Source organism: Cervus elaphus, chromosome 1, assembly GCF_910594005.1.
Source record: "Cervus elaphus chromosome 1, mCerEla1.1, whole genome shotgun sequence".
Classification (NCBI taxonomy): Eukaryota; Metazoa; Chordata; class Mammalia; order Artiodactyla; family Cervidae; genus Cervus; species Cervus elaphus.
This window is the reverse complement of record NC_057815.1, coordinates 56,644,183-56,661,182: the sequence shown is the minus strand read 5'-3', so window position 1 is coordinate 56,661,182 and position 17,000 is coordinate 56,644,183. Positions and strand designations below refer to the sequence as shown.

The 17,000-nt window shown below is 44.9% G+C and overlaps 1 protein-coding gene across 6 annotated transcripts in view; it reads right to left on the bottom strand.

The window, feature by feature from the left end:
* Positions 1–17,000, bottom strand: part of SCUBE2 (signal peptide, CUB domain and EGF like domain containing 2) — a 69,628-nt gene that overhangs the window by 8,021 nt on the left and 44,607 nt on the right. For 5 of the 6 annotated variants that reach the window (XM_043903548.1, XM_043903529.1, XM_043903539.1 and 2 more), the window contains 4 exons: positions 7,121–7,291; positions 4,622–4,789; positions 3,729–3,890; positions 915–1,112 (listed from right to left, as the gene is read on the bottom strand). In XM_043903548.1, coding sequence (XP_043759483.1) covers positions 915–1,112; positions 3,729–3,890; positions 4,622–4,789; positions 7,121–7,291 — 699 coding nt within the window. The remainder of the gene's footprint in view (positions 1–914; positions 1,113–3,728; positions 3,891–4,621; positions 4,790–7,120; positions 7,292–17,000) is intronic. The other variant, XM_043903557.1, reaches the window with a different exon arrangement.

The window sequence follows — 17,000 nt, the reverse complement described above, 5'->3', positions numbered from 1 at the left end:
AATCAGGATTCAGACTCACACCTGACCTCAGGCACTGTAACCAATAATAAGAATGGCAAACAGTATGTGGTGGCCTGGTGTGTCATTATTATTCTCAGTGCTTTGCAAATATAAACTGATTTATTCCTCATGACAACCCTATGAGGTAGCATCTATTATTATCCTCATTTTAACAGATGAGCACACTGAGGCAGAAAGTTCCAGAATGTATTCCAAGATCATAGAACTAATAAGAGGTGGAGTTGGGCTTCTGACCCAGGAAGTCGAGCTGCAGAGCCCCCTCACTGTGCTGCCTCTAAGCTGTGTTGATGGCAGTATCCTTTTATGGACACCGGGTCATGCGTCAGGATAGGAGGTGGGTCCCTCCTGGCTGGACCAGGCCCTTGGTCTTGTTCAGTGCCCAAGCCATGAGTTGTTTCCCAGGGTGAGGCCTGTGTCTGGAGTCCTGAAGTCAGCCCTCCCTGAGGTTCACTGACACTGTGTCCTTGCCAAAGAAGTTTCCCAGTGAGCACAGAGGAGAGACCGACCTGCAGGACTGCTTCCTTTAGGGTTCAACAGGAGGTCTCAACCTGTGGTTTTGTCTAAATTTTGTTTTCTTGACAAACTCTATAAACTCATGTCTCATCTCTGTTCTAATACAGGGTGGCATTCTAGGCCTGCATCTCCTGTTTAAAGTCAGGCATAACCAACAAGAACATATTGTACAGCACAGGGAACTATACTTAATGTTATGTAATAACCTTCAAGGGAAAAGAATCTGAATCACTGTTTTGTACACCTGAAACTTACATGATCTTGTAAATCAACTCTACATCAATAAAAAAAATTTTTTTTAACTAATAAAGCCAGGTAGTGTGCCATCAGGCTTCCCTGCTGGCCTCAGAAAGGGAGCGGAGCAGAGGGGTGAGACGTACCGGTTTTCCGCATCACCAGGTAGTCTCCACAGTCGTCCTCTATGGGCAGGAAGATCTCAGGGACCACAATCAAGATGCGGCGCTTAGGGGGTGGATTGATGGTCCAGGTGCATTCTGTGTTGGCTGGGTAATTGCCTGGGTAGTTTGGGGATTCGATGTATCCGGTGAAATCACCCAGCTCCCCTCCACATCTTCTGTCTGGAAGAGGAAATGCCACGAGTCATGAAAGTACCACAGAGCCATCATCGCATCACGGCCAGCACCCGCTTGGCTAGGGAGAACCACTGCATCTCTGTTGCCATAGAGGAACAGGGCCTGAAAGCGACACCATTGTGGGAACAAGTCTGTACCAGCCCCCACCCACCCAACCCCCCAACCCCTGCTGGGAGCCCAAGTACATTAACTTTCCACACAGAGCCCACCCCTCTGAGTTCCCAGGGCCTCATTTTCTCCTCAACTTGAAGGTCAGGGGCAGGTGTTTGTGAAACAAAAGAATAACTTTATTCTTTATTGTTCTGTTTACAAAGTCCAAGCGCTGGGGGAACGGGTGGTACAGAACTGGCAGGTCTGTCAAAATAGGGAAAACAGAGCTGACTCTTCAGCAGAGGGTATTCTACCCTTTCCTAGACATCTCTGAGGAAGACTTGACAGCCATACTCTCACTTTTCTCTCTGGTCAAGACCATGTTTTCTTTTCAAGTGGGGAAGAGAATTCCATTCAGCTATCAGTCAGCATGGGGCGTGATACATATTCGCCTCTGGCACCAAAGACAAGGAGAATACACACTTGTGGGCACACACACACACACACACACACACACACACGCTCCACTCAGCCACATCTTCACTAACTATCTCTCCACTCATCCAACAAATATTCTTGCCCTTAAGGAGCTTATTGTTTAAAACTATCAGGTGAATGTGTTCAAGAAGATCTTGAAGGGACTACCTTTGGCCTTTCTAGTTGTAACTTGGATTTATTATTCCTAACAGAAAAAAATAAATAAATAGGCTTTTGTTCCTGGAAGAGAAAAGGGGGAGGGCAGAGCCCTGGATACCTCTGAGCCTGACTGGCCGCCTGAGGAACTAAGAAACAATTGAGGACCAGGGATGGGAGGACAAGGAAACAGATTCATCTTGGTAGGGAGAAAAATTCTTATCTTCTCACACTGTGAACTGACCAAGTGTAATCTACCAACAGACTAGGATATCATGAGCAGCAGTAAGCTTCCTGCTAAGGACAATGTTCAAAAAGAGACGACAGCATTTATGAGGGTGTTATTAAAAGGACTTCGTTGGGATAGAGAGAAAACTAGATACTCTTCCAGTCATAAATTCCAATGATTCACCCCTCCAATCCCCTACTCTTCCAGTTTGGGGAGGCCTTCTGCTCCCCTCCATTGCAGTCTTAATGACACTGAATCAGCTAAGATTGTCTTTTGGCCTGTACTAGAGAATTTCACATGGTGGTTAGAAACAACAATCAAACAAACCACACAACAAGTCGTTGAATGACTTACCTCTCCATTCCTACAGAATACAAACCAAACTCTCTAGCCTGGCGGTCAAGACTACAGTGAAACAATGCTGCCTGCCATAGCAGTAAACAAAGGATGTTGCGGCCATCAAGCCATGAGACACTGCAGGCACCCCAAAGGATGCACCCTGAGGAGACTCAGGATGAGAAAGCAGAGGGCACTGGCCCCAGATAGCTGAGGTGCATATCAAAGGAATGATATCAGTGAGCCCAGACGCTTGCATCTTCCCATACACAGAAAAGTGTTAAATTCCTGAACTTGAGATGTCTGGTTTTCCTTGATTAACAGTATTCTTTTGATGCTCCGACGACCTAGTCTCTCTTTACTGCTGTGTATCCTGGCTCCTCCCTTGCCTCTTTGGAGCAGTTCCATATCAGAGAGGCTGCATTCCAGGCTTAAGTTCTCAGTTTGGTGCACCGAATAAAACATAACTCTCAACTTTTAGGCTGTGCTTTTTCTTCCTTTTCTGGTCAATAAGGCCTCCCTTTCTGGTCTGCTCAGACTCCCTGCAAGCACATTCCATGATCAGGTCCAGAGGTTTCCTCCCACAAAGCCTTTTACTCTCCTGAGTCTGTGCTTCCTCCCAGCTGCTCTCCTGGGCCTGAGGCTCATTCACCTGCTCTCCGCCAACTTTCGCCATCAAAACCTTCTCCTACCCTCCTGAAGCCTGTCCTCATCTCTCCAGAGGGGGGTTCCCCTGGTGGCTCAGTCAGCAAAGAATCCGACTGTAACGCAGGAGACCTGAATTCAGTCCCTGGGTTGGGAAGATCCCCTGCAGGAGAGTATGGCAATCCACTCCAGTGTTCTTACCTAGAGAATCCCCATGGACAGAGGAGCCTGGTGGGCTTCAGTCTATGGGGTCACAAAAAGTCGGACACATCTGAGCGACTAAGCACAGCACAGCACCAGACAGAGGGAGTGGCTCCTTCCTCCACAATCCCACAGCTGGTGCTGCTGCCAAACCAAGGACTTATTCTGCCTGCAGTGCCTGACACGTTACAGATCCTCAAACAGCGCTTGCTGAACAGGGCTGACCTGACATTTTGCCCTTAGCAGGAAATTACAGCCAGGACAGCTTGCCTGTCTGCAGAAGTAGACTGGATAAACACAGGTGAGCACCTAAGGGTCCAGCGCTGATCAGCAGAGCCCTGAGCAGGGCTAAGAGTGGCTCCATGGTCCCGAATGAACCAAGGACCCCTGCCATCCCCCACCCCCAGGTAGGCCCATGCACTTGCCCTCTGAAGCACCACCGTGAAAAGCCTTAGAGAGAAACCTACTTTTACACTGGGTTATGTTTGTGGAGCCATCAAAGTCAGTCGTGGTATTTCCTGGGCAGGAAACACAATGATTTTTTCCAAATTCTGGCTGGTATGTTCCTGCTGGGCAACGAATGCATCGGTGAGTAGTGGTGTTGTAGAAATGTCCAGGTGAACACTGAACTGCAGGAGTGGGGGAGGGTGGAGAGAACAACAACAACAAAAGACTATTTTTATCAAATGCAACACAAGAAATTTCACAGTTCATGAAAGAAATGTTTATGCCCAAATGAAGTACAGCTTTCCTACTAATCTGGGGCTAATCAACACTTAATTCTCTAAATAGCCAGCTTGGGTGGGACCTGTGACTCATGACACTGAGAAAATTACAAAGGGAATGAGGTACGGGTGTATCTTCTGAGTTTAGGGTCTGTGCCATCAGACATGAATGCTCACAGCTCTGTCTTCACGCACAGCAGCTTGTGAGCATGGAGGGGCACAGAGCTGACCCCAGGCTCCAGGATGAACTCTGGCAGGAGGGGGGTAAGGCTCCAGAGAAGGGGCAGGGTCTGTTCTGGAGCAGGGAGCTCTAGGAAAGGGTGACGCGCTAGAGGAAGCCTGGAAGGAAGGAGCAGAGGGAGCCTGCAGACTAAACCTGCGTGCTTCTCCCTGGTCTCCCTGCAGTCAGCCCCATCCAAAGGGGCCACGGTGGGAGGGCGAGGAGGCCCATGTCTGGGCAGTTCCTGTGCTCCCTGCCCATCCTGCAGGAATGAGTCACCCTGGGGATCTAAGCTCTCTGCCACTGAGTTCCACACAGGGCGCCTCGGGCTGGGCTTGATCGGAGCTGTACTAGACTCCTTGGTCCTCAAAAGGAAAATTCCACTTGGGGAAAAGGCAAGCTGCCAAGTCCTCACCTCTGGTTTCACAGTCCTGAAAGGAAGTGGCTCCAGGGTGTTTGGTGGGGAGGCCCCCTCCACAGGGAAAGCAGGAAGTGCGGCCGGCTTCAGGCTGGAATGTGCCCCGGGCACAGGGCTGGCAGGGTGTGAAGCCATCCGCAGAGTATTCACCAGGTTGGCACAGACCTGGGGGAGGAAGGACCCTAGGTGAGCAAGGCCCCCGGGGAGCGCCTGCCCCACCTCTCTGCAAGTGAGATCAGAGAGATGTGGTCAGGCCTGTCCGCCCGCGCTGATCCCGGCTCCCACCTCAGCAAGCAGAAGCCTTGTCCTGCCCTCCAGCTGACCCCAGCGAAGTGGCATGTGGGTGCCTGATGTTTACCCACAGGGCAGAGATGGAGACAAGCGTTGGCCCTTCTGAAGTATGGAGGAGGCCTGAGTATGCTGCTGGCTGAGGACTACCTGGGCCCAGGCAGCCACTGCAGTGCTGGAGCCCCCAGAGAGAGGGTTCTCTGCCTGCAGTCACCCAGCTGATTACATCTTGGGATAAAAAGACTCTTGGTTATGGAAGGGTCTACCGATTTTTACCAATTTTATTTACTAAGTTACATCTCCTTACACTGAAGAGGAGTGTCCCGGCCTCCCTCATTTAGTCTACTAAATACAGCCAGTCCCATCCACAGTAACAGAGGGACCCAGAGCCATTTATTTAAACACGTGTGTGTGTGTGTGTGTGTGTGTATGTGTGTGCTCAGTCGCTCAGTCATGTCCGACTCTTTGCAGCCCCATAGACTGTAGCCTGCCAGGCTCCTCTGTCCATGGGGATTCTCTAGGTAAGAACACTGGAGTGGGTTGCCATTTCCTTCTCCAGAGGATCTTCCCAAACAAGGGACGGAAGCCAGGTCTCCTGAGTCTTCTGCACTGGCAGGTGGATTCGTTACCACTGCACCACCTGGGAAGCCTTAAACACCTTATTTATTTATTTTAGTTTATGACAAGAATCACAGCCATAAACAAAAGGATTTCTAAAAGCATATATTTACTTAGGAATTAGCTTGTCATTAACAAGATGCTATAAAAAGAAATCTGTTGTCTCTTACATTCCTAATCCTCTCTCCTCTATTAGTTTTCAGTTTTCTTTCTAACCATAAGTTATAGCTATAACAGTATTTAACAAATATACCTGAAGGAGGAGTCTGGATTCTGTCAGACCTGGGTTCTGATTCTAAATCCTCTACTCTTTGGCTGTGTGACCGTGAATGAGTCATTTTAACCTCATAAAGTTTTTGTAGTGATACAACAACCACATGAGTAATTCACTGAACTATCCATAAATGCCTTCATGATGCCTGACACAGGTAAGTATTCAATACATTATTATTACTAGTGTTCTTATTTACTATAAATATGTATATTATTGAGATCACATACAAGTGTGAACAGATGCCCCCAAAGTACCTCCTTATCAATCTTACCATTGGTTCTAGGATTTCATAACAGGCCAAAGTTGAGGCTAGGAGTCACACAGTCAATCTGAGGATCTGATTTTTAAATCAGAAAAGGTCCTGTAGCTGAGTTTGGAGTCATTAAGGAGGGAACTAAAATTGGCTCCAGAGGTCACCAGAAAGAGAGGCAGGGTCGCTGGGGCCCCGGTGCACTCAGCCCTGGACATCACCTAAAAATCGCCAGATTAAATCACACCATCCATTTGAGCCCACAGAGTGTCAGGACAGCTGGCCCTTCTACTGTTTAATAAAGACATTCCCAGTAACTAGGAAAAAAGCCCACAGAACCCAAGTAAGTGTGGCTCCAGAGCTAATATTTTACAGAAGATGATTAAAAACTCTTCACGGAGTTTTAACAAAACAGCCAGATGGACACTTTAAAAAAAAATCAGCAGGGCAAGGAGAGAGTGCGACAAATTGAAAGTGTAGCATTGAAACATAAACATTACCATATGTAAAATAGCTAGTGGGAAGTTGCTATATAACTCAGGGAGCTCAGCTTGGTGCCCTGTGATGACTTAGAGGGGTAGGATGGGGTGGGAGGTGGGAGGGAAGTTCAAGGGGGAGGGGATATATGTATACTTATGGCTGATTCACGTTATTGTACAGCAGAAACCAACACAACACTGTAAAGTAATTATCCTCCAATTAAAAAAAAAATCAATAAGCTATGACTTTGAGATGAAAGCTTGAAATAATCAGAGCTATTTTCTCCATTTTTTGACACTTTCAGATAGTCCCTCCACACTGGTTGATCACTCAGGTCTCAGAGGTTATTTATTTACAATGATGAAACATGCAATTGCAACATATACATATTTTCTCTGCCAATGTATTATATCAGGTCTTCATTTATTTATTCAGCAAATAAGATGAGCCCAATAAAGTTTCTACCAGTAGGAATTCATTCCATGGTGCAGTACACATTTTCTGCATTATGATGTTATTTATGCCTTCTGTCTCAACAATGATTTCAGAGACTGGAGGAGTAAGAAGGGACAGACAGGATTCTTACCTCCACATTCAGACACATTCCAAGCTTCTGGGGTCTTCAGGGTCCCAGGACTTCCTGGTCTTGGACATGGTTCGCATATAATTTGCCCTTCCTCGTTTTGGAAGGTTCCATTTGGACATAAAATACAGCGTTCCTGTGCTCCGTCATAATATGTCCCAGCCCTGCAACTGACTAGCCAAAGGGGGAAATGATCTGGTCAGTGAGAGGACAGAGCCCAAGGAAGGATGATATGAGTGCTGGGGATGAAGGTCAACTGATGGCATTGACCCCACACTTTCCTATACAATTCCCCTCAATACAGAACATGTGCCATCTCTGGGTTCCTTATGCACACTCATCTGCCATGATCCCTGTCACCCTCTGTTAGGGGCATTTACAGGTCCTCTTTCCCTAGACCTTGAGCTCCTTGAGGGCAGGGATCACAGTGGTCCTCAATAGTTTTTTTTTTTTTTTTCTCAATAGTTTTGAACACAAACATTTGATGACATCCCCTGCTTCATGACAATCATGGGATTGTCAGGAGTATAAAGGTGAAAATCATTCACTGAACATAAGATTGGTATTGGAATAATAGATAGGAAGGTGCTATTAATTCAGGCTGGTGGCATTCTGGAAGCCTTCCTAGAAGAGGCCACATCTTCAAGACGGCTTGAAGGATGAGTAGCAGCTCCCCAGATAGGCAAAGGGGAAGTTTGTAAAGATTCATGTCTGACATATGGGAGGAAAGAGGAGGAAGAAATTTTGGGAAAGAGAGATAGATTGAAAAAGTCCTTGAGTGTCAGGCCTTTGGATTTTATCCTGAAGGATTGGATTTTATCCTGAAAGAGCCATTGAAAGGCAAAGAATACAACCAGAAGCTGTGTTTTGAAATGCTCACTCTCTGTTGGCTGTGGGAACTTCATTTTCTTGGGCTCCAAAATCACTGAAGATGGTGACTGCTGCCATGAAATTAAAAATGCTTGTTCCTTGGAAGAAAAGCTATGACCAACCTAGACAGCATATTAAAAAGCAGAGACATTACTTTATCAACAAAGGTCCATCTGGTCAAAGCTACAGTTTTTCCAGTAGTCATGTATGGATGTGAGAGTTGGACTATAAAGACAGCTGAGTTCCGAAGAATTGATGCTTTTGCACTGTGGTGTTGGAGAAGACTCTTGAGAGTCCCTTGGACTGCAAGGAGATCCAACCAGTCAATCCTAAAGGCAATCAGTCCTGAATATTCATTGGAAGGACTGATGCTGAAGCTGAAACTCCAATACTTTGGCCACCTGATGCAAAGAACTGACTCATTGGAAAAGACCTTGATACTGGGAAAGATTGAAGGCAGGAGAAAGGGATTACAGAGGATGAGATGGTTGGATGGCACCACCGACTCGAAGGTCATGAGTTTGAGCAACTCCAGGAGTTGGTTATGGACAGGGAAGCCTGGAGTGCTGGGGTCCATGGGGTCACAAAGAGTCAGACATGACTGAGCAACTGAACTGAACTGACTGTTGGCTATGGGGAGGGTGATCTCAAGTGTCTTACAGATGAGCTATGCAAAATAGCATGCTTCATATTTTTAATAATGGCAATACATTACAAAGAGCAAATCCTAGTAAACATCTCCTGAAAGAATAAACTACAAGGAAGTTAATAAACTATGCTTCTGATCATATTTTTTGGTGTTGTTAAACAACAAACATCTTGTATCTTATTTTAGGATATGAATATAAACTAAATACACTGAAGTGGGTTCCCTCGTATAATACTTAACAACATCATCAGAACCATCAAACAGGCTTTCTGATGGCTAACATTTGTTGACTACTTGTGATCTACCAGGGCTTCTCATGTGGCACTAGTGGTAAAGAACCCTGCTGCCAATGCACAAGATGTAGGAGACACGGGTTTGATCCTTGGGTTGGGAAGATCCCCTGGAGAAGGGCATGGCAACCGTGCAATAAGCTTTACACATATTATCTCATTTGGTCCTGGAAACAACCCAAAGGAGCAAGGTGCTATGATTAGCATCATTTCACAGAAGCAGAGACTTAGAGACATTAAATAATTTTGCCAAAGTCCCACAACTAATCTGTGAAACACACCTACAATGAGATCAAGAGCTTTGAGTTTAAAGAGGAAAAAGATCATTGAACAAAAGCGCCAACTGAATCACAATTCCAGACTTTGCAAGGATTCTCTATGGGGCATATGGGGAGTTTGACTAGAATGAACACATTTTCTTTTATGCCTAAGCTGCTCAGAACTAGAAAACAAAATATCACATGATAAAATTAGTTATTATAGCCCTTGAATGTGTGTAAGGGGTAATATTGGTTTTCATCCTATCCTACAAGTGCAATTTGTTTATGTACTTTTTCTCTATTACCAGTAATAAAAATATTTTCATTATTTACTCCATAATCTAAAGAAAACAGAAACGAGACTTTAAAAAAATCATAGTAAGCTGAAATATGCCACTTCAAATATTACTTTTACAATGAAAAGATATCAGTCAAGAAAGTCTATACTAAAATCTAAATCTTAATACTTTTTATATTGTTTGGATTTTCTTTTATAATATTCACATATCTTTTATTTAATTTTATGATATTTTTTAAAAAATTAAAAGTGAACTAAACTCTTCCTTTCTTGGCAAATGACATTATAGTGGATATGATGCACTGAACTGGGGCAGACAGAGCCTGTAATTCCAGACTTAGTCTCTAAATGTAGCCCTACTGGATAATGGTTTCCATAATTACTCTGTTTCAGTTCACCTCCCATGAAAAGCAGGGCTGAATTATGTACTAGGAATTCATGGCTTTTTATCCTGGGTCCCACCTGACTATTCCAGTGCCTACTGCTGCTGCTGCTGCTAAGTCACTTTAGTCGTGTCCGACTCTGTGCGACCCCACAGACGTCAGCCCACCAGGTTCCCCCAGGCAATCCCCCTGGGAGAATCCCCTTGGGATTCTCCAGGCAAGAACACTAGAGTGGGTTGCCATTTCCTTCTCCAATGCATGAAAGTGAAGTCGCTCAGTCGTGTCCAACTCTTAGCGACCCCATGGACCGCAGCTTACCAGGCTCCTCCATCCATGGGATTTTCCAGGCAAGAGTACTGGAGTGGGGTGCCAATGCCTTCTCCATCCAGTGCCTATAGCAGACAGTAAATGCGAGCTCACCCCTTCATGACTATAACAAATCAACTGTCACGAAGACTGGAAGAAGTAAATAAAACCAAGGCTGTCTGGGGCTCCTCTAGCCCAAGCCATTTCCATCGTGGGAAAGGCTGTTTTGGTAATACCCATTCAGCTAAAGGGACAGTGCCCATATGGACAACAATGATTCCAACAGCCCCATGAATCATAACCTGGAGTCAGATCAGCTTGGTCTGTTCCATCACAGTTCCTCTGTCAGAAAAAGACCCCCTCTGTGAGTGGACAAAAATGACCTGGTTCCTACTGCAAAGAGGAACTAAATGGACTCCTGCTGTTATGGATGTCCCCTCCTCCTTAAAACTATTGACCGCCCCCCCCAAAACCTTCTTTTTCCAAGGTTACATTTTGTGAAGGCTCACAATAACCCACATCTGTTACAATTTCTCAAGTGAGCAAAGAACTGAGAAATGCCTCTCAGTCCATCCCCCACTCCCCCGCCCCGCTGCCCCCCCCCCGCCGCCCCCCCCCCCCCCCAGCTCCCAAGAAAGCACTGGTTCTTTTTTCTCAGTGTGAAAGGCCTGCTCCACATTAACAAACTCATCTTTGTCACTCACAGTTTCTATTTTCCTTCCAGAGAGAAATACCTACAGACCTACAAAAATAATCCATGCCAACAACCTTCCAGATTAATTTGTTTCTTTCTCAAGGTAAAAATGAGCCAAACACTAAAAAGCAATTCTGAAATGTCATGAAGAGATGCCTGAAAACAGCTCTTTGCAAAAGTGCTGAAGATCTGGCCCCAAGAGACCTCCATCCCTGTCCAGTTGCATCTCTTTTCTCCTTGAGCAGCCAGCTTGTTTTGCTGCCCCAGACAAAGGAGTCAATTGCCCCCAGAACACTTCACCATCACAGCAAAGCTTTTGTGTGTCTTCAGTGACCATTAAAATCCCGTTCTCAAATCCTGCACGGCTGTTTTCTCCTCCTCTTCAAAAAAAAAAGAAAAAAAGAAAGCTTTTCTGATGCAAAAGGGAAAGACCAGTGGGGACCAGGATTAATGGTGACAAAGAGACCTGAAGGCTGGCCCTCTTTTCAACACCACGGCCTTTGAGTATTTCAGGCTATGGACAAACACTATGGTCTCTCTGTGGTTAAGATGGTGAACCTAATAAAAGAGGTCACTCCCCAGCATTTGAGTGTTTTCTTAAGGATCACGCCCTACCTTCTGGAGAGCCTCAGGCAGCCCACAGGAATTCCCAGGGTCTCTTGGAGCTGCTGCTTTGTCCTGGCTCAGAGGCAATGGCACCCGAGGCAGTGCTGTGGCCTAGGGATCCCGATTTGAATACTTTTAAATGAGTGTTTCAGAGTGACAGGAGATAGCACCCTCTTGGGCTCAGAGGTTGACTTGTCATGTCTGTCCAGGTTTTGGTGTGTTGTCAGGTTTCCTATTGGAAAACTTTCTTATAGTTGGGGCGGAGAGAGGAGCCCAACTTGATGCCTTCCTTGTTGAGTTCCCAGGGTATGCTATGTTTTCTTCATGCCTGGTTAATGGGACTGATTTCACTGCGTTTAAGATGTCTCTTTTGCCCTCAGTGTAAATATTTCCCCAAAGATTTATCCCGGCCCCCTTCTTTCTTAGTGTTGGTGACTATCCTCGGGATGTCATCTGTTGTTCCTATGAAGATTCATCTACTCATTTACTCAATGAAGTACTTAGCACCAGGACTGTTCTAGGAGCTGGAGATACAGGAGAGAAGAGACATGGCCCTGTCCTAAAGGAGCTCTTGCTCTAGTGGAGAATATGGGCAATAAATGAGCAAACAAATAAACATATAGTAGAATGCTAACGAGAGGTAAGTGCAACGAAGAAAATTCAAACAAGGAAGAGAGTAAGGCAAAGAGTAGTGGTCTGCATGAATGCTATTTTAGAATAGCCCAGAAAGGCCTCTGCGAGCAGAGATTCGAGTGAAATGAGGAAAACAGTCTTGCAATGGTCTTGCCTGATAGCAAAAAAGCCAGTGCAGCAGGAACATACTGAAAGGGGCTGGGTGATAGGAAATGAACTCTAAAAGCAAGCAAGGGGCAGATTACATAGATTCTTGAAGGTCTCGGTAAGGAAATTAGCCCTTACTCAAAGTGTGCTGAAGGTTTTGAATGGGGCAGGGACATGATCTGACTTACGTTTCTAAAAAGATCTTCTAATTGCTGTGTGGAGAAGAGATGGAAGGCAAGCAAGGGGAATGTGAACAATTCAGAGCCCATTGCAATAGACTGGGCAGGAGATGGTGGTGGTTTGGAACAGAGTAGTAAAAAGAGAGGAAGGGAAAACTAGTTAGACTCAGGTAAAAAGGCAGATCTGGCAGGATTTGCTAATGGATTCAATAAGGAGCATGACGGAACAAGAGAGGTCAAGAAAACTGAGGCTTTAAACTAGAGCAACTGAGCAAACAGGGAAGCCAGTTACAGAGATGAGGGTAAAGGGGGTTTTGGTGTGGAGTGAGGGAGGAGAAGAAAAGGTTTTGTTTAGACATGTTGAGTTTAAGAAACTTTGGAGCCATGCAAGTGTTGGTATTGAGAAGGCATTCGTTATGCTGGTGGTCTCCAAGCTAGAATACTACACCTCAGCAGTTTACAAAGCATTTTCACATCTATGCATATTAAATTTTATCAACAAAATAAGACATAAAGAAAGGTTCATTGGTTTAGTATCTAAACCAGACTTACCATAGTAATCATCTTGAAATATATAGAAATATTGAATCACTATGTCATGTACCAGGAACTAACATAGTGCTATAGGTCAGCTATAGTTCAAAAACAAACAAACAAACTCACAGAGAAAGAGATCAAGGTAGGAGAAGGGGAAATTGGATAAAGGTGGTCAATAAGTACAAACTTCCATTTATAAGATAAATAAGTACTAGGAATATAATGTACAACATGATAAATATAATTGACACTGCTGTATGTTATACATGATAGATGTTAAGAGAGTAAACCCTAAGAGTTCTCATCACAAGGAGAAACTTTCTTTTTCATATTTCTTCAGTGCTATAACTATTTGATATGATGGATGTTCACTAAACTCATTGTGGTAATCATCTCATGATGCATGTAAGTCAAATCATTATGCTGTACACTTTAAACTTATACTTTGCTGTATGTCTATTATATCTCAATAAAACTGAAAAAAATAGTTTTTTTAAGTTCTTCTGTTTAAAAAAGAAGAGAAATTGGCCCCTCAGTCAGTCCACCTCTCCACAAGTCAGACACGCATGTGAAGATACAAAGTCCCCAAGAAAGAGACCTGCGAGTGGGGAGGTACTAACTGACTCACTTCTTTTCCGTGTCTTGAGAAGACTTTCAATTATGCCTCATTGAACAGGTTTCCTGACTATATTATCTGGTCTCAAACAAACAAACCATCACGAAGTAGAAAGCAGCTTCCAATAATTCTTGTGGAAATCCTGGACCCTTGATGCAGGACCAGTGATGCAGGCGCAGGTGAACCCCAGGGAAGTGCAGAACTGACAGAGCTTGTTCTCCTGGTACCAGCTCTTGTCAAACCATATCCAAGGTAGAAACAGTGGCAATTTAATCAGATCTGACAAGAAGTGAGCCAAAACACTAGCAATGAGCAAAAAGACTATTTGAAAAAAAATGATTTACAGCCACTACCATTAACAATTAACCCTGCTGAGTCATCAGCATGGTGCCTTCGGAGGCTAGCCAGCTATTTAAAATTTTGTTTATTTAATCTGTATCTCTTCTTTTTTTAAAAATGATATATATATTAGGCAATAGTATAAGCATATAATTTTTAAGTAAGTAAACATTCATAAATTCAACAGTATTTCACTCTGTGTGTGTGTGTGTGCATGTGTGATAAAACATTCAGCACCTCTAGGACAGATAAGTTCAGCAGTTAGAGTTATAGAGGGTAGTTTGGGAGTCACCAGCATATGGTGGTATTTAAAGCTATCAGCCCTGAATGAGGTCATCGAAGAGAGTAAAAAAAAAGGGAGGGGGGTGGATGGGCGTGGAGGACTGAGCCCTGGGATCCCTGATGTTTAGAGATAAAAAAAATTAGGGGGCCCCCAGCATGGGAAATGAAAAGGGAGCAGCCAGTGAAGCAGGAAGAGAACCAGAGATGTGTAGTATATGAACCCATGAGAAGAGTTTCCGGGAGGAGGGAGGGGTCAGCAGAGTCTGAGTGACAGCTGGCAACCTGGATTTGGTTACATGGAAGTTGTTAGAAATCTTGGGAAAAGCAGTTCCCCTGGATGCATTGGGAATGAAAACCAGGTTGGTTAGGGTGGAGAAGAAAATGGTCGATGAGGAAGCAAAGACAGGGAATTTAGACAGGTCTTTCAAAGAGTTTTGCTTGACAGGGGGTCAAAGAAAGGAGGCAGGATCTGGAGAGAAGCAAAAGAAATCAAAGGAGGATTTGGGTGGGTTTTAAGACAGGAATAGGTTTGTGTGCTGTTAGAAATGATCCAGTAGAGAAGGAGAATTCTGAGATGCAGGGTCAGTGGGGACAAGAGGAGGAACGTTGTTCCTGAGATGGTGAGAGGGAATGGGCCCTGGAGCCCTAGGGGAAGAGTGGGCCTTAGGAAAGGCTGTTCATCCTTTTTAACAGGAAGCAAGTCAGAGCAAGTGTGCATGGACGCAGGGTAGGGGGGCCAGTCTATGGATGGAGAGGTGACGTCATTTTCCTAGACTCCCACCTGCCTGTGGACATTTCTGCCTGGGAGTCTTGTTGCAACTCAAATTCTACTTTCCCAAGGGGAATGCTTCTCTTCCCTTCCCCTGTCCAAGCCTTCCTACCCCTCTGGCTTTACCCTCTTTATAAACAGCATCTCTACACTCCCAGTCACCAAGGCTCCAAACCACATTATCCCAGACTTCTCCCTGCTGCAGCATGCTATACTTGGGTCCCTTTTGTTTGTCCCTGATTTTTTATCCCTATGGCACTAGCGTCCTTTGCTCCTCACCATCTCGTATCTAGATTACTGCAATAACCTTCCAGTGCACTCCCTTGCCGGCCGTTCCTCCTGGCCCCAGCTCTGCTATTACCATCAGATTCACCTCCCTAAAGTACTTCTCTGACTGCTTCACTCCCTGCCTCAAAAACCTCCTCGACTTGCCAAACTGCACTTCTCAGTGTCTTCAACTCAAACTCAGCCTTCAGTCTCCTTTTCTGTATATGAGTTTTCATTCTTTCTCATGCCCTCTCAAGAGCCCATTTTTTTCCTGCTTTTCCTATAAATCTTTTGATTATTTCTTCCCCAGTGATCACATTCATCTTACCGTTCAACCAACCCACAGGCTTTTTGTCAGTGCCTCCTGCATATGAAACAGGGCTGGGTAAGATGCGGGATGTATGGGAAGAAAATGCAGGACCAGAGGCCAAGTCAGAAACCTCTGAGCTCACCCCAACCCTTTCCTCGTCTCAGTCCCCAATCCAATTTATCACCAAATGCTGCTCACGTCTCCTCCTAAATATTTCTCTAATCCACTGTTGCTTTTCTATTCCATCTAGTGCCTTCATGTTCTCAATATCTCTTATGCAAAGGATTCAGAAGCCCCCAAATAGGTTTTTCTGCCTCCAGTCCTGACCCTCAATTCAGTCGGAGAGCTCTTTCTAGAATATAAATATGACCTTATGCTCTCTGATTAAAGCCTCTAATGAACCTGTCACCTACAGATAAACATATTCAAGGTCTCTCATGACTTGGCCATGTTTTTCCCACTAGCCTTGCTGCCCACCACATCCCACCTTCCACTCCAGGGTTAGTAATACTGAAATGCCAAAGATCCCCTGTGCACATCTTGCTGGTCCTCACTCTCCAAGGCTTTTCCTCTACCCGTTTATGCATCATCTGTGCTCCCTTTAAAGCTCACCGAGGCTTTTCCTCTTTGGGGAAGGCTTCTCTGACTCTTCCCTGGGAGGGTTACCACTTGAGGGATGCTACCTTCCTTATTCGGACCTCCTCAGCACCCACCACAAAGCTGTCCCACAGAGGACTCTCCATATGAGTTGGGTATGAGTAGGATAATCACAGGGCATAGGCAGTACCCAGGAGAGGTGAGAGTATTCAAATTGAGAGTTAGGAACATGGGCTCTTGAGTCAGACCTGAATTTGAATCCTGACTCTGCACTTGCTTGCTGCATGACATTGTGAAAACTGCTTACCTTCTCATGCCTTTGTTTCCTTATCTATAAAAATGGTATGATGCAGGATACATTTGTGACAAGGACTAAATTAGAAGAGTCGTGTAAGGTGCTTAGGGCTTCCCACGTGGCACTAGTGGTAAAGAATCCACCTGCCAATGTAGGAGACATAAGAGACTCGGGTTCAGTCCCTGGGTCAGGAAGATCCCCTGGAGGAGGGCATGGCAACCCACCACGGTATTCTTGCCTGGAGAATCCCATGGACAGAGAAGCCTAGTTGGTTACAGTCCACAGGGTTGCAAAAAGTCAGACATGATTGAAGTGACTAAACGCACACACAGGTAAGGTGCTTAACAAAGGGCTGAATGCATTAAGTGTTCAATAGATGTCAACATTTTACTAAATTATGTTTTTTAAACTTTTTTAATTAAATGAATTTCCTATCAAGTCTAGGTGATAAATATTAGTTTAATATTGGTCTATACTACTAATATACCACTTACATTTTCCTTGATTTAAAACAGAAATTTTCCACCTGCTCAATTCCAAATAATTTCTCAGTTTT